Here is a 26,096-nt window from a genome sequence, read left to right as displayed (position 1 = left end):
GAAGCAGGGAGACTGTTAGAAATCGTTAGAAGCTATATTGGGGTTGCCATAACAAAATGCCACAAACTAGGGGGTTTAAGCAACAGAAACACTGTTTCACAGTTCTGGAGGCTAGAAGTGCAAGGTGTCCATAGGGTCCATTCTTTCCCAGGGGTGTGAGGAAGAATTTGTTCTTGGCCTCTGCCCTAGCTTCTTGTGATTTTCTGGCCATCTTTGGCATTCCCTGGCTTGCAAAAGCACCATCGCCCCATCTCTGCCTTCATCTTCATGTGGTGTTCTCAATGAGTGCCTGTCTGTCTCCAAATTTCCTCTTTATGTAAGAACGAAACGAAAAAGAACCTGAATAGCCAAGGCAATCCTAAGCAGAAAGAACAAAGCTGGAGGTACATTCTGAGTACATTACCCAACTTCAAACTGAACTCCAAGGCTACAGGAACCAAAACAGCATGGTATTGGTACAAAAACTGGCATACAGGCCAATGGAACAGAATGGAGAACACAGAAATAATGCTGCACATCTACAACTATCTGATATTAGGGCCCACCCTACTCCAGTGAAACCTCACCTTAACTAATTACATCTGCAACAACCCTATTTCCAAATAAGGTCACAATCTGAGGTACCTGGGGTTAGGATTTCAGTGTATGAAGTTTTGGGGGACACAAATCTGTAACATTGGCTATGGTAAGGATGTTGACTATTATTCTAAGGAATGTTTTGAGCAGAAAAATTATGTAACTTGTCTTACATTGTGTATTATTCCATTCTCACATTGCTATAAAGAACTACCTGAGACTGGGTAATTTGTGGAAAGAAGAGGTTTAATTGACTCACAGTTCTACAGGCTGAAGAGCAGGCATGTCTGGGGAAGTCTCAGGAAACTTAGAATCATGGTGTAAGATGAAGGAGAAGGAGGCACCTTCTTCCCTTGGCGGCCAGAGAGAGAGACAGCAAAGGGCGAAGTGCCACACACTTCTAAACAACCAGATTTCATGAGAATTCACTCACTATCAAGAGAACAGCAAGGGGGAAATCCGCCCCCATGATTCAATCACCTCCCATCACACCTGGCTCTCCTCCCTCCATGCTCACACCTGTAATCCCAGCACTTTGGGAGGCCGAGGCAGGCAGATCACGAGGTCAGGAGTTCGAGACCAATCTGGCCAAAATAGTAAAACCCCGTCTCTACTAAAAATACAAACAATTAGCCAGGTGTGGTGGTGGGTGTCTGTAATCCCAGCTACTGGGGAGGCTGAGGCAGGAGAATCACATGAACCTGGGAGGCACAGGCTGCAGTGAGCTGAGATCGAACCACTGCACTCCAGCCTGGGCAATGGTGTGACACTGTCTCAAGGAAAAAAAAAAATCCCTGACAATTGGGTTAAGAATAATAGAGATGAGCCAGGCATGGTGGCTGACACCTAGATTCCCAGCACTTTGGGAGGCCAGGCAGGCGGATCACTCCCAGCACTTTGGGAGGCCAGATCAGGAGATAGACACCATCCTGGCTAACATAGTGAAACCTCATCGCTAATAAAAATACAAAAAGTGGTGGCATGCACCTGTAATCCCAGCTACTTGGGAGGCTGAGGCAGGAGAATTGCTTGAACCTGGGAGGCGGACATTGCAGTGAGCCGAGAGAGTCCCACTGCACTCCAGCCTGGGCGACAGGGTGAGACTCTGTTTCAAAAAAAAAAAAAAAAAAAAAGAGATAAAATAACACAAATTTATTAATTACACAGTGTGTACAGCCTCATATTTTAACTATTAAATGTTTACTGTGTTTTTGACTCCATTGTTATGATTTGAAATAGCATTTCCAGTGGTTGCATCAAACAGATTCAGAAACTGGCACATCAACTTTGCTAGAAGACAACTTTATATAGCAAATGACCATGGTCACTTATGAATGAAGACAATGATGCAAAGATTCATGTGAAAAGTTTAGATGAGTGGAGAACTAGTCTCTGTTTCTACTATAAATTCAGCTTCACTGGACTTTTTCATGCACCCAGCTAAAACTTCATATATTAGAGTTGGCTAAAAACGTTTTTGTCATTAAAATAGGAGACTATCGCACACACGGACATGGATGGTGGCTTTATTCCTTACATTTAAGGACCACAGAATCTCAGTCTTAAACCAATAGCAAAGAGTTTTCTGGCTTGAAAACATTTTCACCGTGAGAACTCTGAGCCTCCAACAGCCCATTTTATCTCTGGATATTCGTTTTGTTGCTTCCTTACCTTTAACTGAATTCAATTTCCCTGTTATCTCTACTCATAGTACTGCCACAGCTGAGTAAATCTGACCTCTTCATATATTTGAAGCAAGCTGATAAGTTCTGTTTCGTCCCTGTCACTGAGTCCCAGAAATCAAGTATCAAGGCTTTTATGTTGAACATTAGATTGCATAAGAGAAACTAAGAAAAACAGAAAAATGGAAAATTTCCAATTGAGGATTTTAAGTAAAAACTGAACAATTACAGTAGCTAAAAACTTTATGAAGACTGAAGCTGTGTCTTTCTTTTTTTTTGCTGCTGTATAGACAATAAAAGACATTTATAAAACATTTGTTGAAATAATAAATCTGGGCAAAGCAGGAGGATTGCTCAAAGCCAGGAGCTCAAGACCCACCCACTCTCTCTCACACACACCACACACACACACAAATTTATATTAGCTGCATGTGGTGGTATGTGCCTCTAGTCCTAGCTACTTGGGAGGCTGAAGCAGGAGGATCACTTGAGAACAGGAATTCTAGGCTGCAATTAAGCCACTGCACTCGAGCCTGGGTGACAGAGACCCTGCTTCTAAAAATAAATAAATAAACAGAAAGAATAAATCACACAAAAAATTGCCGGTTGGCACTAGCTGATTATCATTTCAGTTTACCAGAGATGAGCTTAGAGAACAGCTGAGCGCTTGACTACAGTGAGGTATGCTGGCAGGAAAAATCAGGTAATTTCCCCCACTGTATTCAATATTCATTATTCTAAATCTGTCTAACATTTGTATCTATCCACATATATCAACCAATCATCTTGCTAGTTTATATCTGCTTATGTTTATTCATTTTCAGTAGAAGCATAAAAACCAGAGGATTTTTCCCAGACATTTGAACCTAAATATTTGTAATTAATGTTCATGTTAAATTTTTTTTTTCCATTTCTATCCAAAATGTTAGAACTTAAATGCAAAAAGGACCAAGCAAACTTAAAAATGTTAGAACTTCACATTCCTGATGACTTGGCTTTTATCTGTGGCAAATTAATGACATAAATTCTAAAGTGAGAAATCAACTAAATCTAAAAAACATTATAGTTAATATTTGAGCTGCTACTGTATGCCAGTCACTGTTCTAAATATACCTCATGTGCAACTCGTTTATCTTCATAATCCAATGAGACAGGTGGTATCATCCTCCAATTAGAGAACTCAGCAGCAGAAAGGTTAAATGGCTCACTCAACTTTACACAGTTAAATGATAGAGTGAGAACTGAACCAGGGAGTGTGACGCAGGAGCTTCCACACATACAGTGCAGTATAGCCACTTACAGAGACAAGCCGCCATCACATTCCCATGAAATTCATCAACAGCTGAGTGTGCTTGGTCACTCTTATCAGAAGAGGCCCATCCTAACCAGCCAGTCTGCAAATTCACAGGTTTGTGGGTCCATGTTTCAGACTGTTATTCTTGTGCCAGTCAATCTCCACTCTCATGAAAAAATATGCCCTGGGGGGGGGGGAATATATATATATGAAAAAGAAATTATTAAAAATTAACATTTGTATAAAGCTTTTTTTCATAATATACTTGATGCTATTTAAAACAAAACAAAATTAAAAAAAAAACTTGAGGTTTTAATTGTAGTTGTGTGGTGTCAAAGATAATTTAGCACTTGACTTCAGGATTGAAATACAATTCTTTTCAAGTTAAACTACAAGATATGCTTTTGCAAAAGGTATTTTTAAATTATCAGGTTTGTCAATACAAACTGTATCAAACCTGTATCTCAGGTTCTTCATTTGTAATATAGCAGAATGACACTGTAATCTGATCTCTCTCGTCTCTAACAGTCTATGTTTCTGTAATTATGAAAAACATAATTTTAATGCAAGGAAACACTTTCTTAAAGATACAGTCGTAGCTGTTGTCTCTGTACAGATAACTATTCATATTGCAGACAACCAGGATACACAGTAAAAATAACAAACAATTACTAACTATTCATATTGCAGACAACCAGGATACACAGTAAAAATAACAAACAATTACAGGTTTTCAATTACTTTATTTTAGAAAAACAAAGGTTTACAATTTGTGCCATAGGCAGAATATCATGAATTCAACAAGTTAGTAATGCAGACTTTCAAAAACCTCTATAGATTAGTCCAAAGTAGAAAATTATTTTTTGCCCACTCTTGGACTCAGACACATTCAGAAAAAATATATATTTATAAAAATAAAATGGCAAGCCTAATCCCACCAATTGATAGTATCCCACACTGGATTATTTGATCAGTTAATGCATAAGGATAGAGCTGAATGATTTCTTTCCCTGTCCTAACTCCATGTCATATGAAGCAATGATGAAAATATGTTACATTTTGCAACACTAAAATAAAAAGGCCCCAAAGCAAAACACAAAGTCACTAATAAAATCCACTAAACAAAAACAATACTGCTAATTTACCTACTCATATAGACCCTTCCTTCAATACCCCAGATATTTGGCATCTTAATATTATTTCCAAATCATATACCAGGAAGCAACTATGTGAGAAAGATAATGAAAATTCTAGTAATACATGTTAAACAAGTTTCAGATAACAGTAGCTGAGAAAAATATTGATGCACATAATGAAACAAAATGAATTGCCAGATATAATGTGGTCCATAGGGTATTTGATAAAAACACACACTTTGTCTCACTGCAATATCCTTAAATATTGTCTGGGCAACAAATTCTGCAAAAGCAAGGATCTAGAATTCTGAATTTTAGGAGTTATAAAGAGAACTTCATTGCAATTAAAAGAGAAGGCAAAAGCTCCAACTTCTTGAAGGACCCCATTATTCATATATAATCATGACAAAATTCATCATGGAATTAGAATGATACCTATGTTCTTCTACAAGATCCAGTTATTAAGAGATCTGTCTTCATATGGAAGTAATTTTTCACAGGAGGAAACTAGCATTCATAGTAATCTCTGATATCACATTGAAAAGTTTTCTAGCAAACAAATTTTAAAATCTGTTTTGTGAGTAGTCTGACAATGTAAATAAATATCTCCCAAAGTAGAGAAAAAAGCAAAATTTTAAAACAAAAGAAATAAAAATTATTCACTTAGAAACTACCTACACATTTTGTTTTCCCAATAGACACACTTTAAAAGCACAAATAGAATATAAGGCAACAGTACAAAGCTGTCAAAGGATAGCAGAGAACTGAGGCATTCATTTATAAGGAATATCACAGAATATAAATGAAGATCACTGGATGTTTGCGGATTCACACTGAGCTTTACTCTTTTTCTTCTTCCCCACCCCCGGCGCCCCCACCCCATTAAGGTCTTTCATTTACAGGTAGGACAAAAATAGGCAGATGACTAACTATAAATATGAAAATATTTGATGACATTTTCTATAACGATTTCCCCATGTCACTGACTGCTAAGTTTTCATTTCCTTACTAGGCTAAGTTTCAAGTGAGGCATCCGTACTCATCTAAGCTTTTCACTACTGAAAAACAGGCTTGACTACTGGGAACATTAAAATTTATCTTCCCAAGAATCCCTCATTATTTTTTGGAGAAGAATCTACTTGTTACCTCCAGTTTCCACTTATGATCATTTCACTCTAGTAGTTCCTCAATTTTGGACTGCATATTTGTTTCATTATTAAAAAAATTATGGAGTGTCAAACAATAAGAATAGGTATTTAATTATTAAATACTAAAAGAGCACATGAATAAAACAAATCAATTACTAGTAATTCCTTAGTACTTAAGATATGAGTCCACACAGTCTCGATTAGCATGGCATTAGAAACAAGAGAAGGCTGCCCTTGGTGACTAAAGGCCTAAGCAACTTCACGGCTGGGACCATGAATTACATATTTTTAAATAAATGTTCAATAAAATTCTTTATAATGGATAATTACTCAATGAGTAACCACCCAAATCATAGTTGCCTAATATAAATTCTAAACTTAGCTAAAATGAAGGCCTCAAAAATAATTTATCTACAATAAATATACCCAAGTGTTATTTAAAAAATTTTTAGACATTGCGTTGGATAGAACTCCTGTGTTAGTTTATTATAAATAGAAGTTGAGGGTCACTTGATGACATGGGTGACAGAACTAAGAGAATGGAGAAGGTAACTGACTTTTTTTTTCCCACTGGAAGTGAGTTGTCACTGGACATGCCAACATCACTCATTACTCATTATGAAGCAGACACGGACAGGTTTAGAGCATTATATAATAGATGTGCTAATAAACTTTATGTGCCTGTGGGTACAAACACACATATTCTGGAGTATAGGTTACCATAAAGTTTATACACTATAAACATAAAAATGTGATACATATTACTGTTCAAAAAGCAGATTTTTATCAAAGGAAATGTTAGAAGAAATCTCAATATATAAAATAGAAATGAAACATAACACTAGGCTGTTCTGCTGAAGCATGGTGGATTAACACAGACCCTTCCCAACCTACAATGACTGATAAAATATCTGTTAAGGGTATTCCAGGGAATGGGCTGAAACAGTACTCCCAGTAAATCCTGTTAATTTTGTAAAAGTCAATCAGAAGACTTTTCTTACCCTATTATCTATGCCCATATGATAATGTAACTGAGTATAAAGTTAAAAAGTAACATTTCTTCTCCTTTAAAAATAACAAAATAAAACCACTATGCTATATAAAACCACATTATTTTTAACCTCATATTAACTTGATACATGGAAAAAGTTATTAGTTCTCCTTAAAGTGCCTAAATTTTAAAGACTTAATTTTGTCCATAGAAATATTGTCCAAAATATATGAGGAATATGGATGGCAGCAGGTGGAGGTATTGTTTTTCTACATCATACATGTATCTTCTACCTGACTGACCATTTAAATACTCTGCCCAAGAATCTTAACTTTTTGTCACAGAATATTCAGACAGAGAAACATGCAACCAGAACTGATCTGTTATAATCACGTATGTAGGTAAATTCTGATGGAGTGCTCTGTTTGTTTTAGACAAATTGTTCATCTCTTTGCTCCAAATACTTCCCCATCTATGAAGGGACTACTTTAATCCATGCAGTTGATATTAGCAAAATACAAATAACATGTTCTTTTCTGTAAAGATAATGATTAAATGTCTAAATTCAATAAATAGACTCTTTAATAATTTGAAGTCCTATCAAATATTTTACAGCAATCAAGTCTCAATCTTTCTTCTTTTCTAATACATCCTTGGGCTCCTGCACTGTGGGCACTACAGATTCTCCACTGCTTGGCTCCTGCTGTTCTTTGCTCTCTTCTATGTGTTCTTGGTTTTCATTTTCACTTTTAGACACTTCGTATCGTTCTTCTATATAACCTCCATCTGTGTCAGCTGTGTAGATTCCATAGCACATGATACTGATGACACCCAGTGGCAGGCCAAAGAGAAAGCAGCCCATTAGTGGTGAGCTCTTGAATATAGACTGTGGAGAGAGAATTAAAACTCAGTTCCCCTCAGATGTAATTCTGATACATAAAGCATGAAACGAGTTTGAAACCTATAGATTTCTTTCTCTTGTTGCTATTCAACCTGTCTTTCGTTCCAATAAATCGAAGTCAATTATTTCAGCAGTAACTACCATGTTAAAGACACTGTTAAGAGATAATTTCTATATGAACATACATGGGGGGTGTGTGTGTGTGTGTGTGTGTGTGTGTGTGTGTGTGCGCGCGCGCGCGCGCAGAATCAGTAATTAGCAGCAGAAAAAGGCATCAAATAGTCTATAACCTTTCCTAAAGAAACTGAGTTTCCTCACATTAACCACAAAGGTGTCTTTATGATGCTTACTATGTGCACCCAGCAGCTTTAGAGTTGTTTCTCAAACTTAAGATTCTTTTTTAGCAGGAATCTGCTTAAGAAGAAGGCTGGGTTATTTACCACAAAGAAAGTATGCACATATTCTCTTCACATGACATTTTAAATATTTTTTACTTATCTGGTTAGCAGTAAAGCCTCATTAACTTATTAATTTCCCTCAATTTACATACTATCTTCACAGCTCCCAGAAAAGTAAAAGTAGTTTTAATGAACAGGGTTTTCAATTATAATATATCACATGAATTGCAACTTTAACTCTTGAGAACATAGACAAGTCCAGAGAAGAAACAGATCACTGTGAACTGAGACAGTAAAAGAAAGTTTCACAGAATAAAGGTGTGTTTTGAGGTAGGAACTTAAGGATGAGTAAGAAGGAGGCGGGATATGGGACAGGTAAGCACCAAGCAATTTGCACCGGCAAAACCTAATATTAAAAATCCAATGAGTAAAATACTTTAGATGGACAGAATATTCTGATGTACACCCCTGGAAAAGGGAAGGAAAGTGATCCAAATCGATTATTTTAGTAATATTAATTGTGTCGTGGAATACAATGTAGATTGGAGACTGGGCAAGAGGAAATATGGAAACCAGGTCAAAGTGAGAGTAGCAGCTAGATAGAATGTAATTAGGGCCCAATCCATGCTCCTGGTAACAGGAAAATAGAGCAAACTGATGGATCCTATGCAAGTAATAAACCAAAGATTCCCAGAATTTACTGAGCCATATTTTTTGACTGCTTTGGGCCACAATGAATGAAAAGGCCCACACAACAGCTCAAGAAGGACAATGGGAACTAAGTTTAAGGATCAAGCAAATTTAGGAATTCCTCTGCTGTCAGGATGATTGACAGTCAAAGCTGGGATAGTAAGAATAATTTCTTAAGAGTTTCAAGCAAGAAGGTTCAGATCCAAGAACTGAAAAGGGGAAAGGGAGGATAAGGATGCTGAAAACATTGACTGGAGAGATGAGGCAGGAGCAGGGGAGTGGGATATTCACAGAAGCAAGGGAAAGAAGAATGCCAAGGAAGGGATGCTTGAAAGAAATCCAGGGAAAATACATCAAGAGATCTAATCATTAGTAGGCAATTGGTGAGAATGGGCATTAGTTTGATAGAGTGAAAGGAAGGGGAAATTTGTATGGTAGAAATAATCAGGTGAGAGGTGACAGTGAAGAAAGTCAAGAAAATATATTTGGAAAGTATAATTATAAAAACAAGAAAGACATGTAATTAGGGGCAAATGTGTCAATTTATCTAGCATCGTTAATATTCTACTTACATATAACAACTGTGAATAAATACTGGGACAAACAAATGAAACAAACACTGTTAGATCCATCACCTTTTAATTCCACATTTAAAGTCTTCTATAAAAGAATAAAAGAAAAAAAAGTAGAGAAAAAGGGAAGAAGAAAAAAAATCTGTAAACAATCCTAATTATTTACCAACTAGGAGAAAGTACAAAATTGACAGGGATGTTTAAACTTTAAGATCTAAAATTTTCTTTCTGACTCCTGCAAAATAAAAAGAAGTGACTTCCTGGTAGACATCATTTTCTTCAACAAAAATGACCAATTTACAGAAGACAGCACGTAATGGAACTAAAAATTTCAAATCATCTGCACTTTCAACAAGTCATAGAAATTACTAAGTAAAAAATTTACATGGTAGCTTGCAGAAATAAAAAATAAAAATCCTTTTGAGTCATACTGTCAAGTTAATTGATTCTGAATTTTAGTTTTAATTCATAAATCATACAAAAATAAATAATTAGAGAAACAATTTCCACCTGATGAATATATTTTCTTAAATACTGGCTAGTCATATCCTAAAAATTAAAGATGTATTTTGACTTAATCTTTTCAAATTCAGATTTTTACCATGGGTAGACATAAAGAACCTACATGTTCTTAGTTATCAATGACATAAACTGTCACAACTTACCACAATAGTAGATTTGGCATCAAATACTATTCTTTTCAATCTCTGCCAAATGCTATCACCTCCTTGGGCCTTCAAAAAAGGAAAACAAAAATAAATTATTTAAGTACTATTAGTTCATTTCTTCAGTGTTACATAATCTTACAATTGCAGGCCAAATTGCCGACTCCAACTATCACATAACCACCTGAAAAGGCCATGTGGTAAACATTTACTGTTGTTTTTTGTTGTTGTTGTTGGTATCCTCCCCAGCATTCCTCCTGCCTGCTTGTGTTAATTCACCCTGATCCTCCTCTAAACAATTCCTCCTCCTCTATTCACAATGTCTATTCAGCTTGGGTGAAGCTGACCTACCCCTGCGTACAGCCTAACCAGCTTTTGAGTTTAGCTGGGATTGCAAAACCAGAGCTGAAGCAGGACACCTTTGCCACTGTGCAGGGAGAGGCTCCCTGAAGATGGAAAGTGCTGAAAGGCAGAGAAAGAACAATTCCTGATAAAAATCAATCGAATCCTGTATTCAGCCGTACCTGCAACCTGGCTCATTTTTTTGTTTTGTTTTATTTTGTTTTGAGACGGAGTTTCGCTCTTGTTACCCAGGCTGGAGAGCAATGGCGCGATCTCGGCCCACCGCAACCTCCGCCTCCTGGGTTCAGGCAATTCTCTTGCCTCAGCCTCCTGAGTAGCTGGGATTACAGGCATGTGCCACCATGCCCAGCTAAAGTTTTGTATTTTTAGTAGAGACGGGGTTTCACCATGTTGACCAGGATGGTCTCGATCTCTTGACCTCGTGATCCGCCCGCCTCGGCCTCCCAAAGTGCTGGGATTACAGGCTTGAGCCACACAAGCTCTATGAGACAGTAAAGTCTCTTGTAAAACAGTCTGAGTTGCATTCCACTAACTGAAAAACAGATATAGTTGAGTTTCATTTCGACAAATTATTTTCAAAAAATAATTTTAAGAGTGTTTTTCAAACTTCTTCACCTTGACCGAAAGTAGTTAGGTTTGTTATGCTGTGAGCCAATTTTAAATACAGTTTGTGTAAAACTGAAACAACTCTCACAAAACAGTTATTAAATTTCACAAAAGCATTGAAGGCTTTTTCTTTTAAATTTTATTCTAGTCTATTGAATTAAGATGCATGCTGGTCACAACCTGACTGTGACCTGCAGTGGTTTTGTGACTTTCTAATATAGGTTGCAATTCACAATTTGAAAAACATGGTAGTTACAATTTATAGAAAAATAATAGAAAATTAAGACTATCCATTCACTTATTTCTGAGAAATATCTTATAGGATTAAGTCTAGAACTCTCCATGGGGGCTTTTATTCTCAGTAAATTTCCTTATTTCTTAAGAAATTGTGGTCTTATTTGCAGATTTTCTTAGAAAACCAAACGTAACAATTCAATCCAATGGTACTTTTGGATCTAGAAACATAGTAAGAGCCAGGTAAGTTCACTATTAAGCTTATCCCACACAGTGCAGGTCTCCTAGCATTGCTAGTCCTCAAACTTATACGCCAACACCTTCCCATCACCGTGACAGCCAAAAATATCCTCCAAATAACCCCTAAAAGGACATTCCCACCTTTTAGCAACCTCTGCCATAGAAGAACCTTCTGTATCTGAAATTCTTCTCTGCCTACAAATGGAGAGAAGCGATTTATGAAGGCACAGGCCTCTACTCCCCAGTGACGGCCAACTATTCTTTTCAGAATCAGAAATAAAGAAATGAACTAGTTTCTCCTCTACCTGCTACCCATCATTCCTTTGAAATAGAAGTGAACAACTTACTTCTACTACGCCATCCAAAATGTTATTAATAAACTGGACCATGTCTTCAACATTCTTAATCTGTCTATCTAGCAAGAAATATTGTTGGTTTGAAGTATTCAGTACAACTACCGTTGGGACTGTCAATTCACTGAAAATATAAAAACAATTAAAAATATACATTAAACAGCAATAACAAGTATTCTGATATTTATTTATATCTCAGTAGCTATAATTACAGAAGTTAGTTAGTACATTTGGGTATATTTTATATTAGTAAATGATCAAATAGACCTAGTACTCACATATATTTTATGCATTGAGACATATCTTTTTATTTTTTTCAATATTTCTAGGACATGCAATTCATCTTTTAAGTATTTTCAAATTATCAAAAATCTCAAAAAATTTTTACATATATGTATTGAAAAAAATTCCTATGGGTAGATCCACAGAATTCAAACTTATGTCATTCAAGGGTCAACAGTCCCTTTAATAACTGTATAGATACTTTGTATTGATTCTTCATTATAACCTGTACCTGGTACTTTATCTTTGGCAAACCCTCTCAAGTTCTTACTGAAATGAGAGGGATAATAAACGAAGTAAGGTAATGCTACATTACATTTCAAGATTTTAGCTGAAAATTATGAATGTTACTTTAGATTTGTAAGTTTACTCCCTTCCCTGCTCAGTGTCCTTACTTGGAAAATGGAAGACACCAAAATAACTTAATATATTACAATAATGAATAAAGGCATTTGCTACACCTATGATACTAAGCAAAGCTGGAGAAAACCAAAACACCACATCATGTTGCTGAACTTCCACTGGGCCTTCAATGCTGTTGGCTAAGAATTAGTGTGTCTCTAGTGACATTTCCCCACCTTCACTTCAAAGGCTAGCTTATTTCTCTAGCACTCTCCTAATCCGTTTTCCTACTACCTGTCATACTTGCTATTATGTTCTGTCTGAAATCCTCTTCCTGCGTTCTTCATTGAGCTAACTTCTCACTCTTTAGACCTTTTCTTAATTATTGCCTTTTCCAGAAAACATTTCCTGTGCACTTCTACCTTAGTGTACACTGGGTGCAGGTGAGGGGGGTGTGGTGAGGATAGGAAAGTGTCTTTATGTTCCAGAGCCCTGTCCTACATAGATTTTTTTCATACAGTTCTGTAATTAACATTTGTGGTCTTATCCAGGGAACTATAAGCATCTGAATACAGGGACTCTATTCATTTTTGTATCGACAGTGTCTAACAGTGTACAATATACAGTAAATATTCAGTAATTGTTCACTGGATAGAGTGGGTTCTTGTTTCAAACTTATTAATTCAGACCAGGGTTTGGTAAATGTTTTCTAATATCAGTCTTGTGAAGTGGCAAATTAGATCTTTAAATACTAATTTTAAATAGATAAAAATTATTTTAAAATCACTTATTTTCCTACAAATTTAGTCTATTAAAATAACTTCTAGAACAAGTTAGTTTTTGAATGTAAACATTTTCTACTTAAAAGTCTTTACATCATAATTTTAAATAAAAATTATTTTAAAATTGCATATTTTCCTACAGTTATTTTAGTCTATTAAAATAAATTCTAGAACAATTAGTTTTGAATGCTAAACAATTTCTATTAGTTATACTGTCCATTAAAACTAAACTTCTCAAAGTATGTATTAAGCAGAAGCTATAAAATTTACAAGTTTTGACAATGTTTTCTTTTCAGAATACTAAAAAATATTAAATCAGGAGATAATCATTTTTTTTTAATAGAGAGCAATATTAAAGTCAGTAAGTTACAAATACAGAATTTGAAAACTAAAGTAAAGTATTTTAATGGGAAAATATCTGCATCTGAATATGTCAATAGTTTGCTTTTTTTCACGTATTTAGTCTTTCTACTTTTATCTCAGAAACAAATTTAAAAATTAATAGATTTGATGGCAAAATCATTCAGCACTTTACTTACTCCATCAGCAAGGTATTTATGTAGTCGTTTCCATCCATATGGCCAAACTGAAAATCCCTAACCAACAACAATCAAAAATAAATAAATAAAACAAAAGGTGAGGGGATGTGGAGAGAAAGAGCGAGAGCTCATTAAATACCAGAAGAGTAAATAAAACAATGAACTTAACCTTAGGCCTCAGTGAGCCCAGAAACTGTAAATATCTCACATGTAAATCATACAAAATAAATACTGGTAAGAGTGTAAATTCTACCAGCTTCTGAGACATAAATACATGAGTAAAGGAAATTCTAAGACATTTCTATTTGGTCTATGCATGTTTAAAATCAGGAAAATACAATATATTCTACCTGAAATATGTTTAAGAAAAATTACCCATTTTCTCTAAAAAAAGCTAATCAGAAGATACTACTTACTATGTAAGAGGAGAACTATACAATGACCCATCAGTAGAAGTTTCAGAATAGAAAAGAAATAATTCAATAATAAAATACATTTATATTGACTGTCCTTTATGGTAGCGACAATTATTCAGCACAAAGCAAAATAAGCATTTCTGATCCCATTTTTATATTCAGTTATTCTTTTGAGTTTCTGTTACAATAATCATCTGCCTACCTCTTTTTTTTTTTTTTTTTTTTTTAACTTGCAGGACGTACCATCAACAAATTTAAAGATCCAGACAATGCATTCTGAAAAGCAGCATGTTATACAGTAGTCCTCCCTTACCCACAATTTAACTTTCTGTGGTTTCTGTTCCCCATGTGCAACTATGGCCAGAAAATATTAAATGAAAAATTCCAGAAATAAACATATACATTTTTATTACAGTGTACTGTTACAATTGTTCTATTTTATTATTAACCACTGTTGTTGATCTCTTACTATACCTAATATATAAATTAAACTTTATCACAGGTATTTAGGTACAGACAAAAATCTAGTTTACATAGCGTTCTATTCTATGCAAAGTTTCAGTCATCCACTAGGGGTCTTGGAATGTATCTCTTGTGGATAAGCGAGGATTACTGTTATTTAACTTCATTTCCTTGATTCACCTCTAAAAGCATGAAATACTACTAAGTTTGCTCTACTATATTACAAAATGGTATTAAACAAAAATAAAGGAATCTTTCAGAATGTAAGCACGTACCTATGGAAGAGGTCTCTGTAATCTCTTGCAACTTCCTGAATAATTGACTTCAATCTGTAGAAGAACAAACATATGATTAGTTCATCTATGTACTTGAAAAATACAATTTTTCAATTATAGTATCTGCTGTCTTACATCTATTTGCTGCAGGAAAAGTAAGATATATCAAGTCTATCTAAAGCCATGCAGTCTAAAATGAACATCTGAAGCTTAAAACTATATTAAGGCATTATACCTGGTATGTTCAACTGATGTATTTTTCTCATCAATAACTGCAATAGCCACAAGCTTTCCTGAAATAAAGAATGACACATCTGAATTCAATCATCCTTATTACACAAACTGTTCGATTATCACTATAGTTTTGAGTAGGAAAACAGTAAAGTATTTCTAGAATTTAATTCCAATAATTCTACATATTATATCAAATTAAATCAACACATTATGGTATATGTTTGTAGAGTGACTCAGTGAATTAGTCAACTCTAGGTGACAAATTCCCTTCCAGTTCCCACCCCAAAATGTAAATAAGAGTAAATATGTAATAATTTATATACCTAAATTGTAGTTTTTTATGCCAACTTACGAGCTTGAATTCTATTTTTTCCTTACACCCTACAAATTGACTAAGGTAACTATTTTGTTAAAGGCTAAAAGCATAGGAAATAAGTTGATTAAAACAAGTTCACCAAGAATTACTATAGCTCTAAAACAATGGTCTAGAAGAATAAGAAAATGATTTTTACATGGCCATTGCCTTTGGTACCATGGATCACACTTGCCAGGTATAATATGCAGAATTAAACTGACTCACATTTACTAAACCCTAAACAGAACATAAAGCATATGTATCCTGATACCATCTAGGAAACCAGCATCATGTAATAACCAGAACAGTGGTGTTGGAATCAGAAAACCAAACACTGCTATACAGCAGTGTCTATCATGTTCTAGGCACCATACCCACCATACCAAGCCGCAGGGGCATAGGGAAATGCCTCAGTAAATTACTTCAACTAGTAAATATCTATTTTATAGAGTTATTGGGAGAGTTAAGATTAAATATGGGGATAAACCTGGCTCAGAGGAGGTACATATATATAGGATTAAATCAATAATCTTTATTATCCCTGTATTTTAATGTCACTTCTAATTCATACTTCTAAAACACCTGTCTAAATTCTACACAATCTTGAATCTTCTTCTAACTCTCTGATGAAAACAGTTCACAATGTTATCTATCTTCTTGAAGCATCTCATTTACTATTCATTTTTTTTTGTATTACAGCTAATTTTCAAATGCCTTTTTTTTCCCCCCAAATGTCTACAACATGCAGAGCATCTTCCCACAGACCAACAGGGTTCTAAGGAACACAGACAGTTTCTCACATATTAATTTAACAATTATTGAGTGTCAAATAATGTATTACACACTAGGCTGGTTATGGGGACATGCTGATGAGCAAACACAGACAATGTTCTGCGCTTGTGAAAGCACAACACAGTAGAAATGCTGGGACATTTTCATCAAATAAATGTCCCGTTAAAAATAAGAATACGCTGCTATAAAAAAAATTACAGCGTAAATTAACGTACTTTGGGGGAGTCAGTGAAGATTTTCCTAAGAAAGCAGTATTTGGTCTGAGTTTGACAGATGAATATGAATTAACAGCATATTTCCAAGCAAAGAAAAAAGCATGTAAAAAGGTGCTTTGGTCCAAATGGCATAACCTTTTCAAGAAACTGGTGTCAATCAAACTTGGGTAAAAATCATAAAACAATAAAAAAATTAACAAAATAAACTGAAAGGTTAGTGTGGCTCGAGAAGGAAGAGGGTGGGGAGAGGCTAGAGTGAAGTGGGGCTGGAGATACAGGCAAGAGTTAGAACTTCTGAGACAGACACAAGGTGTCTGAAGCCACAGAGCATCAGGAGGCTGCTGTGGTGCTAGCATAAGGGGACAGGTTGGGTGAAAAGCTAACAAGGGCAATTATGTTGGACACACAAAAGAATACTGTCACAGTATACTTCGGTTTCCAAATTAATCTGGGAAAGGAAGTGTTAAGCCAAAGCCACCTGTTTTATTTAATCACCTCAAGGTCACGCTATCTCCTGTGATTACTATACAAAGCAAAACTACTGTATTCCTACATTTCCCCTTTTCTTTTCATGTGAGCCTGAAAGAATCAAAAAGTGAAACCACAGTCTTTGGCACTGTCCCTGGTAACTTCCAATAATGAGCTACTACACAGCTCCTGCTGTAAAGATATGCAAAGGCAGAAATATCACCAGACACAGAACATTAAAAGCAAGCTCAGAACAGAACAGAAAGCATCCCCCCAAAATGTTACAAACAGGGAACATATAAAAATATCTCTAATTTTTATTAATTAGATTTAAGAGCAGGAATCATAAGAGGAAACTCTATGCCTACTACTTACATTAAAAAAAAATGAGCCTTGAATAAAATTTTCTCATTGTTTTACTCTAAAGCTATACTTCTATCCTACTTATCATAAAAGTTATTAATGGAAACAAATGTGGCACCAATAACCATGATTTCTCATTTCTAATTTGCTATAAATTTATAAAACACTTTCTCTAAAACTTAGCTTTTTATAATTTTTGTGGTTTGCATCTACGAGACCATGTAAGTGGCTTGTTATAGCTTTCATTTTTGTATTTGTGTTTATATTTGAATTTCCTCTCATTTTCAACAGTGTAACTTTAAGAAACCATGCCAATTCAATTTACATTGTTCCCTTTGACAAGTAAAAGCAGGCCTTATAAACAGGTTGTGCTAGGTTTCATTTTAACTCCTACTACAAAATCAGTCTTCCAAGTATAGCTTCTTAGTTGGTTATGTTTTCCAACTCTCTCATTACCCAGGCTTTTTGCTTTCCTCGTCACCATCAGTTCTATTAGTAAACCATCTCTTTAGCTCATCACTGACCCACATGCAAAGGTATATCTTCTGGTAATATCAGTTTATGTTTTCATAAAGAACTGGCATTCAGGTCTAAAATAAAAAATTAAGTTATGAAATAGAGCTTAAATTCATTTCCTACCAAGTAAGATTTTAAATAATCAAAGAAAAATCATGTAACGTGACAGAGACTTGTACATACGCTTGTTACCTGTGTCTCCAAGTTCATACAAGAGGAAGCCGTCCATAGCAAGGTAATTCTGAAACCTTTCCCTGTTGATCCATGATGACAGATCACCATCTTCATACTCTTAAAACCAAGACAAAGTTGACAAATTATAGTATAACTTTAAGACAGTTATAATAGCTTTAATCTGGTAAGAGGTATAAAATGCCTGACAGAGAATCATACTTACATAAATATTATTTTTAGGAATTTATTGCAAGCATATAATCAAATGTACAGAAGGATTGATGCATAAAGCAATCTTCATTACACCATCATTAAAAATAGTATAAAAATAATTTAAAATAAAGGATATAATAAAAATATCCTAAATTGAAAATAATTTAAATACATCTTGGTATATGTTAAGATCATTTATAAATTTTTAAAAAAATATATTAAACAGATTACAAAACAATATAGGTTATAAAACAATATATAACAGTATAACTGTAACTTTGTAAAAAAAAAAACTATGAAAAGATAAACTCATAGAATGATAAAATGAAGTCAATTATTCCTAAATGGTTTCCCTGGATCAATGGTTATACTTGGGTCATGGCACTATAGGTAATTTTTATTACAATTTCTTTGCTCTTCTCTCTTTATGATGGTCTTTCTAGTTTACAACTCTTTCTCAAAGGTACAACTAACACAAACACATATGTGAAACCACAGTACATTAGCTTTTTTCCAATATAAAATACTTGCTCTGCTAAGCAGGTAGGAAGCATAGTATCTAAGAGAAATATTACATCCTGATTAGAAATATAATTCTGAACCAATTATTAAAAAGTATTACAATTGCATAAAAAAGAAGCTGACGTAGAGTAAACGTCTGTAAAAGCCTACCAATACATCTGTTTAAAGACTGGATTTTAATTACTTCCTGAAACGTGTGCTTTTTCTTGCACAGCTAAACAAAACATTTCAAGTTAACAAACCCATCGAATAAGTAATACAAGTATTTATGAATTTAAATTTACAAATTGGGAAAATAAGCATAAAACTAGAAATTGATTACTGGGCCACAAAGTCCACTCCAAGTTAAAAGCAAATGTTCTACAAGATTGCACAAAGTGATCAACCTGAATTTCATTAGAAAATAAACTACCCCAAACACTGCATGTTCTCATTCTAAGTGGGAGTTCGATATTGGGCACACATGGACATGAAGCTGGGAACAACAGAAACTGGCGACAACCAGAAGGTGGGAAGGGGGAGGAGGACAAGGGCTAAAAAGCCACCTGTTGGGTAATTTTTATGCTCGCTACCTGGCTGACGGGGCCAGCTGTGCCCTACACCTCAGTGTCATCCCACACGCCCGTGCTACAGACCTGCACATGTAGCCTCTGAGTCTAAAATAAAAGCTTGAATTATATATAGAAGAAAGTAGCTTCCTGAGTCCCTATTCCAATGCTTTCTAAACATTAGCAACAATGAAATATTTAAAATAAGGATTCACATTAAAGCCTTTGCTTTGTCTGAATGCATCAAGCAGGTTCTAAATACTACTGCAGGTTAGAAAAATGCGACCTTGACAACACCTACAGAAACTTAACATATCATACTCCTGTCTTCCTCGGTGTGGGAGAACATATCTGAAACGAGAGAGGGTGCTTTCCTAGGCATGCTCAAACACCTGAGATCTGTTTATATTTAAATATCTATTTATTCTTAAACAGATATAATTAGGTTTTTTTTTAAAAAAACGGAAGAAACAAAGTGGCTCTCTGAATTGCTAAGAAACTCACAGTAGAAGAACATGAGATTTGAAGACTAAATTTTGATATCATAAGTATTTTAACATGGAAAAAAATTCTTTAATCCTGTTTATCTATAAAATGGTAAGAATACTGATCTTAAGGCATTGTTATAATGATCAAATAGAAGATCATGTATATTAAGTGCTTATTATATGAGGAGTACTGCAAGCAAAGAGTAGGTGAACAGACTAGGTGTAGCTACAAATTATTTTCCTTCTCATATTTTCATGTACGCCAGTTTCTCTGAAGTTCTTTTTTAAGCCCAACATCTAATACGGACATTCACTAAACATACAATTAATGGATGGCTGAATAAGCATATGATAAACCTGCTATTTAATTATGTCTGTCTCCTTAACTAACATTCTTAGCTATATCCTATGTAATCCTGGGGTATTAATCTGCCTTATTACTTACCTCACAGACTACTTTGTAAATAAAATGAAAATGTCAAGTTAAGGATATAAATAGTACCTTTTTTATGACAGCATAATTGGATAGTTATTATCTATAGAAACAAATCAAATTTAGCTCTCACATTTATTTAAAGACAATAAAGATTAGAAATGTAGTCTTAACAACATGACTGTCAAAACAATTAAAATGCTACTTATACTAAAACAAATTGTTCCTTTTCTTGAAAAGTCTTCTATTTATTTGAATTATTTAAGCAATAATCTAGTCTTAGTTTCCTTTCCTTTCTGTCACATAGACTCCAATAAGAAAAATAACCACATTCTAGAATATATTTCTGCAATGAATGGATGTTCCATATATGGCCTCCAACATGGTAACCACAAGCCACAGGAGCCCACCAAGCATTGAAATGTGGCTAGTGAGAATGGAAAACTGAATTTTTAATTTTATTGAATTAGCAAGACTATCAGGTGAGACTGCATTCACTTTTGCTTTTGAATGACTTTGTGGTGTCCTACAGATGTCAAGTTCCACTGTTTCCCTTGAAATTTAAAATATTCCCAGTAGCCCCTGTGAGTTTGCTGCACTGCTCTGGGGTATCTCAGAGCACAGTTTGGAAACCATGTAAGTAGCTATTTGAAAATACCAAGCGATGCTGTTAGGTGTTGTAGCTGCATGTGATTTATCTAAAAGTAAAAAGTCTACATTGTGTAAAGAGATGCATAACAAAGCACATAGTGATGAAGTGCCAATACAATTTGCTTTAAAGTACTTCAACAAATTGAGAGTTGAAGTTGGAGCAAATGTCAAGATGGGCAAAGATCTTGGTAAGTGCTTAACTTTGGTGATGGGTATGCGGGGCTTTATTTAACATTCTGTTTATTATGATGTATGTTTGACATCACAATTAAAATATTTTAAGAACAGACCAAGTATTTGATTCAACAAAGAAATGCTGAATAGCAGGTAAGTGGTTATTTCTAACAGCAAAGAGGAAATGCTGCTAGAGAGGGATACACAGGGGCTTCAACACTATTGAACATGTGTTACTTCTTTAAGTCTTTTTCTGTATCTGAAATGTTACTTCAAAAACATTAATTCTGAACATTTTAAAGTAATGTATAAAAATCACATAGAATTTATTCATCAAAAAGGCATATAATTAAACAAACAACAAAAAAAGTTGTGTAGGTAAACAGAATAAAATAACTAAATACTTAAAGTTGAAGGGTGGAAAAAAGACCCAAAACATCAGTCATTCAAGTAATGAGAGCTGTTATTGTCATTAAACAGTAGTAGCATTTACAAAATCTTTACACCTAAGTCGTATAACAGACATTTTAATTTTAAATGTTTTACATGAGTTAAAGATTTGGAACTTACCGTCATAAACAAAGTAAGTTTCATCTTTGAAAACAAGCACAGCCGGCATCTCTTTTAGTGTCACATACTGCAAAAAATCAGAAGTTTAAATAACTTTTATCACCAAAATATTTTAATGAGTAGCTATGATTTCAAAAGTTTTACATACCAGAAAACACAAACACACATATAAATAACAAAACAGAATGCTATAAACAGTTAAAGAGTACAGTCAATCCCAAACTCAACCAAGGAGTATATTTGAATCTTTTTATATATCCCCTGGAACAATGTCCTGTTTGCTATAGTAAACACTGTGTATTATTTGTAGCTAATAACAGACTTAAACATCAACCAGCCTATTCAGGTTTGAGTCCTTCCCCACCACTCACTGGCTGTGTGGTAATGAGCCCCCTACCTAAGGGACTATGCTTCCTTGTCTGTGGAATAAGGATACTGAGACTGCCTACCTCATGGAACAATTATGAGAGCTATGTTAGATACCATAACTGAGAGCATTGCTTATAGTTTTGTAGCAATAAGGGATTCATTCAGGAAGTACCTTGCTTCTATCTGAGTTATACTTATTTTGAAAGAGTAAAACTATACTAGAAAACAAATATCAGATCAGAAGACAAATAATTTGAGTAAGCCACAAAGAACTATTACATGAGCAAGGGAATACTGAAAATAATGACAAATAAGTAAATGAGTGGATAATGAAGTAAAATAACAATAAAATAAAAATAAAGACAGTTGTCCTGGAAAAATTAAAAAGGGAGGGAGGCACATCTCAGGGGAGAGAAAATAATACAGAAGGATTTGGTTACATTACTGTTAAAAAATGATACAGCACCATGAAATAACAGTTTTAAGGGCAGTGCAAGCTCTTAGGTAAGCCTCTAGACTCCATTCACCTACTCTTGGTAACTCATCCACACAGATGCTTGGGAAGTATTTTTCAACATTCAGCACCTCACTCTTTCACCGATACCCCTGAATGATCCTTACTAGAACTCAAATGATACAGTCTCAAATCTTGCAGCCATCTAGTCTCACATACTCTGAAGCTCTCTTCCTCTCCCAAGTGTTTTTTTCAACTATCTTCTATTACTGTTACAGTCTGTATGCCAATCTTCTTTGTTCTCCAATACTTCTTCATAAGTATTCTGAAGTCAGAAACTGTCTAAATTCATCCTTGTACTCCCTTACTGTGACTCCTGGGGTTTTCATAAATACCAGTTGTAAAGCTAATGAAGCTCTGAAGGACAAAACATTATTATTCAAAATATGGAAAGACCATTAAATTATGGGCTTTGTTCTTATCTGAGAATCATCTATGGCAGGAAAACTCCTCATATTATTCTGAAGTAACTATTATTTCCCCTAGCAGACTTTTGCAAATACATCTTCAGAACTAAAAAACAGAGATGACAATCTTAATATTTTCAGGAATAATTAAAGTATGCTTAAACTAGTGAAAGGCTAATTAAAAAAATAATGGAAGCAATACACAAATACTAAATATACTCACATAATAGATGCTATATATGCCCACCCAGACCCTCTAGGTTCTAGGGATTTTGGCCTAAGACACCCCTTTGTTATACAAGGGTTAAGATGGTGTCGGATGGTGCCAGGGCCCGGAATGCAGCAAACTCTCTGGTGCACTTCAAGTGTCAACTGCTTACGAAGCTTTGTAGATGAGGGCCCAGCATAAATTCTCATCTTTAATACAAAAATGTGGTTCACTGGACTTGGGAGACAAAAATGTAAAAAGTTCAGATTCTAGTTCATTTTAAGCCTTTATGTTACATTAAGGCATTCCAGAACAGTGATTTGTAACCTTTTCCCTTTTTCCAGATGCTGGTTCTTGCCGTGGAAGTAGCTTGCAGTACATCTGGTGCAGCCGCAGCCTCACATAGATAAGGCGCCTGGAGATTCCTTTCCCACGGCAGCCAGCATGCCTGGCTGTGCGCAATGGTCAGATCCAGTGCTTGCTCACTCACATACCCCTTGCTGCTCCATGCCTGGCTTGTCCTTGGCATGCATGGGATCTAGGCTGGTAGCATGAGCCAAGTTCAGCCCAATAGGCCGAGTGGGCAAAGCAAGCCCAGTGGGCATGAGCAAAACCCAAGCAGAGGCACTGCCAGCCACAGAGGTTTCTTTGTGGTGAAGCATCGCTCTAAGGATCTTGTAACATTACCTTCCCCTCCAAAAGTAAATGCATATGCATAAAATACTTTGCAAATCAAAATGAATTTAAGTTGTCCAGAAACTAAGGTTCCTCCAGGAGTTAAAAATCATTTCGGAGTACATAAGATAAATATCTACATACTTATTGCAGGAAGCATTAAACACATACTTAGATGGGTCTGTAATATGAAAATCTTTAAACACTAAAACATTTAAAAGTAATGAAATGTTTGCTACCTTTGTGAAAAAAAAAATTTCCACTTTTTATAATTTACATTGATTCAAAAGAAAAACTCTGTTGATTTCTTTCATGTTTCCCCTGAGTTACTGACAAATTCAAGTCCCCTACTCATTAACAGTTTCCTAAAGAGAAGTCTACACTTGTGTTCTCCACTTTCTTACTTGCCCCCAGTATCTCTCAAATATCAATAGTTGTCCCTATTATGTCTCTAAAAACCACCACCAACCTCCATGTGGACACAGATTGTGGTTATTTTCCTCTCATTATTTCCTTGATCACTTAGCAACATTCTCACACAACTGTTCACTCCTTTTTAAAACACTTCATCTTGGCTCTCCACTCTTCTTATTTTCCTAATTTACTATTTTTTCCTTTGCTGACCTCAGGTTCTGGGCCCACTTACTTCCTTAAAAAAGCGCTTCCCATGTCTAGGAAGGTTCTTTACACAGTCTTGACTTAACTCTTGACCCTAGACCCCTATGTCCAACTGCTTATTTGATGCTTATATTTAGATTCCTAGTATCACATGCTGAATCAAATTAAAATGAATAATTCAATGCACTTGTCTATCCATATTTTCAACCTCTTCCTTCTTCTACACTCCTCAAGGTCATAAATCACCACCATCTACCCAACTGTTCAAACCAAAACATCTCAGAGTCACCGTCGAGTCATTCCTATTCTTTCATATCAGCAAGTGCTAACAATTCTATCTCATGAAAGCAACAATCCTTTCACTTCTCCCCAACTCTCTAACTAACCCTCAAGCCCAAATTTCTTAGATTACCATAAAAGTTCAATTGGTATTTATGGATCTATTATCAGACCTATCTAACACACTCTGCACTTAGCACAGAGTAATGTCCTTAAACATCAGTCCACGTTCTTTACCAACTTCAACCTCATCACATGCACTGTCATGACTTACAAAGCCTACAGTGCCCTCTACCCACTTCCCATCGCACCGTATACACTACAGTCACATTGGCCTGCTGTTTTATTCCTGTATCATGCCAGGTGAGTTCTCATCTTGAACATTCGTATTATCCGTTTCTTGTTTCTGGCGTATTCTATCCACAGATCTTTGTACAGCTCCTTCACATTATGTAAAAGTCTCAGTTCAAGTATTTTCTTCTGAGACAAACGTTTTTTGACCAATCAACCTACAGCACCTATCCCGCTCCTATTTGCCCCAACTATCACACTGCTTTTTAAATTTTTTTATAGCACTTATGACATCCTGTTTATCGATTTGTTTACTGAAGACCATTATCTCGGTGTGGACCCAAAAAAGACTGTATCTGCAACACACACACACACACACACACACACACACACACACACAAACACAAATCCACTACTTGAAAGCCAGTTTAGGAGTTTGAGGTATCACTTGTCATCACTACTATTATTTTAAAAAGAAAGAAGAAGTACGGTACTAATGTAAACCCCTAAAAGGCTATGAATCTGATGGTCTTTGTTTAGTAATAAAAAGCAATCTAATACCAGTAGTAAAGAATCAGCATGTTTACTCTTTCCACACATATCACAGTAAATAAATCTGATATTAAAATCAATAATTTAATCAATAATCACAATTTTTTTATTAAATTAAGTTATAATTTAATAATAAAATTGTGTCATTAAAATCAAATTTTAAACATTACCTCAGGAACCACTTCTTCTGAGGCAGAAAAGAAGTATGTATATACAATCAATTCTGAAGCAGCATCTATGTATTTCTCCTATGAAGATAAAAACAGAAAAAAGGTCATTTGAAAATATTAATTAAAGGTCAAAATTCATTCCTCATTAAACAGTGAGAGTTACCTTATGCAGTAAGTATCATCATCATAATTTGTACCTTACATCCTTTTAGATGAAAAGAAAAAATATAAGCAAATAAAACTGTTTCCAGGCAAAAGGCAAATGTAATTAAGAGCTTTTATCTTTCTTCAAATCAAGTCCATTAAATACAACACAAGTTCATTTCGTATGTATTCATTTAATTATAAAT

The 26,096-nt window shown here is 35.0% G+C and overlaps 1 protein-coding gene across 2 annotated transcripts in view; it reads right to left on the bottom strand.

Annotated features, from left to right (window-relative positions):
* Positions 1-4,275: 4,275 nt before the first annotated feature.
* Positions 4,276-26,096, bottom strand: part of TMX3 (thioredoxin related transmembrane protein 3) — a 39,482-nt gene continuing 17,661 nt past the window's right edge. The window contains exons 8-16 of one of the 2 annotated variants that reach the window (XM_003926003.4): positions 25,747-25,824; positions 21,664-21,730; positions 18,083-18,181; positions 15,183-15,240; positions 14,948-15,001; positions 13,795-13,851; positions 11,844-11,973; positions 10,054-10,122; positions 4,276-7,713 (exon numbers count right to left, since the gene is read on the bottom strand). In XM_003926003.4, coding sequence (XP_003926052.1) covers positions 7,453-7,713; positions 10,054-10,122; positions 11,844-11,973; positions 13,795-13,851; positions 14,948-15,001; positions 15,183-15,240; positions 18,083-18,181; positions 21,664-21,730; positions 25,747-25,824 — 873 coding nt within the window. In that variant the 3' untranslated portion in view covers positions 4,276-7,452. The other variant, XM_074383274.1, reaches the window with a different exon arrangement.

The sequence above is a fragment of the Saimiri boliviensis genome, chromosome 13, assembly GCF_048565385.1.
Source record: "Saimiri boliviensis isolate mSaiBol1 chromosome 13, mSaiBol1.pri, whole genome shotgun sequence".
NCBI classification, from domain to species: domain Eukaryota; kingdom Metazoa; phylum Chordata; class Mammalia; order Primates; family Cebidae; genus Saimiri; species Saimiri boliviensis.
This window is presented reverse-complemented; position numbering and strand designations above follow the sequence as displayed.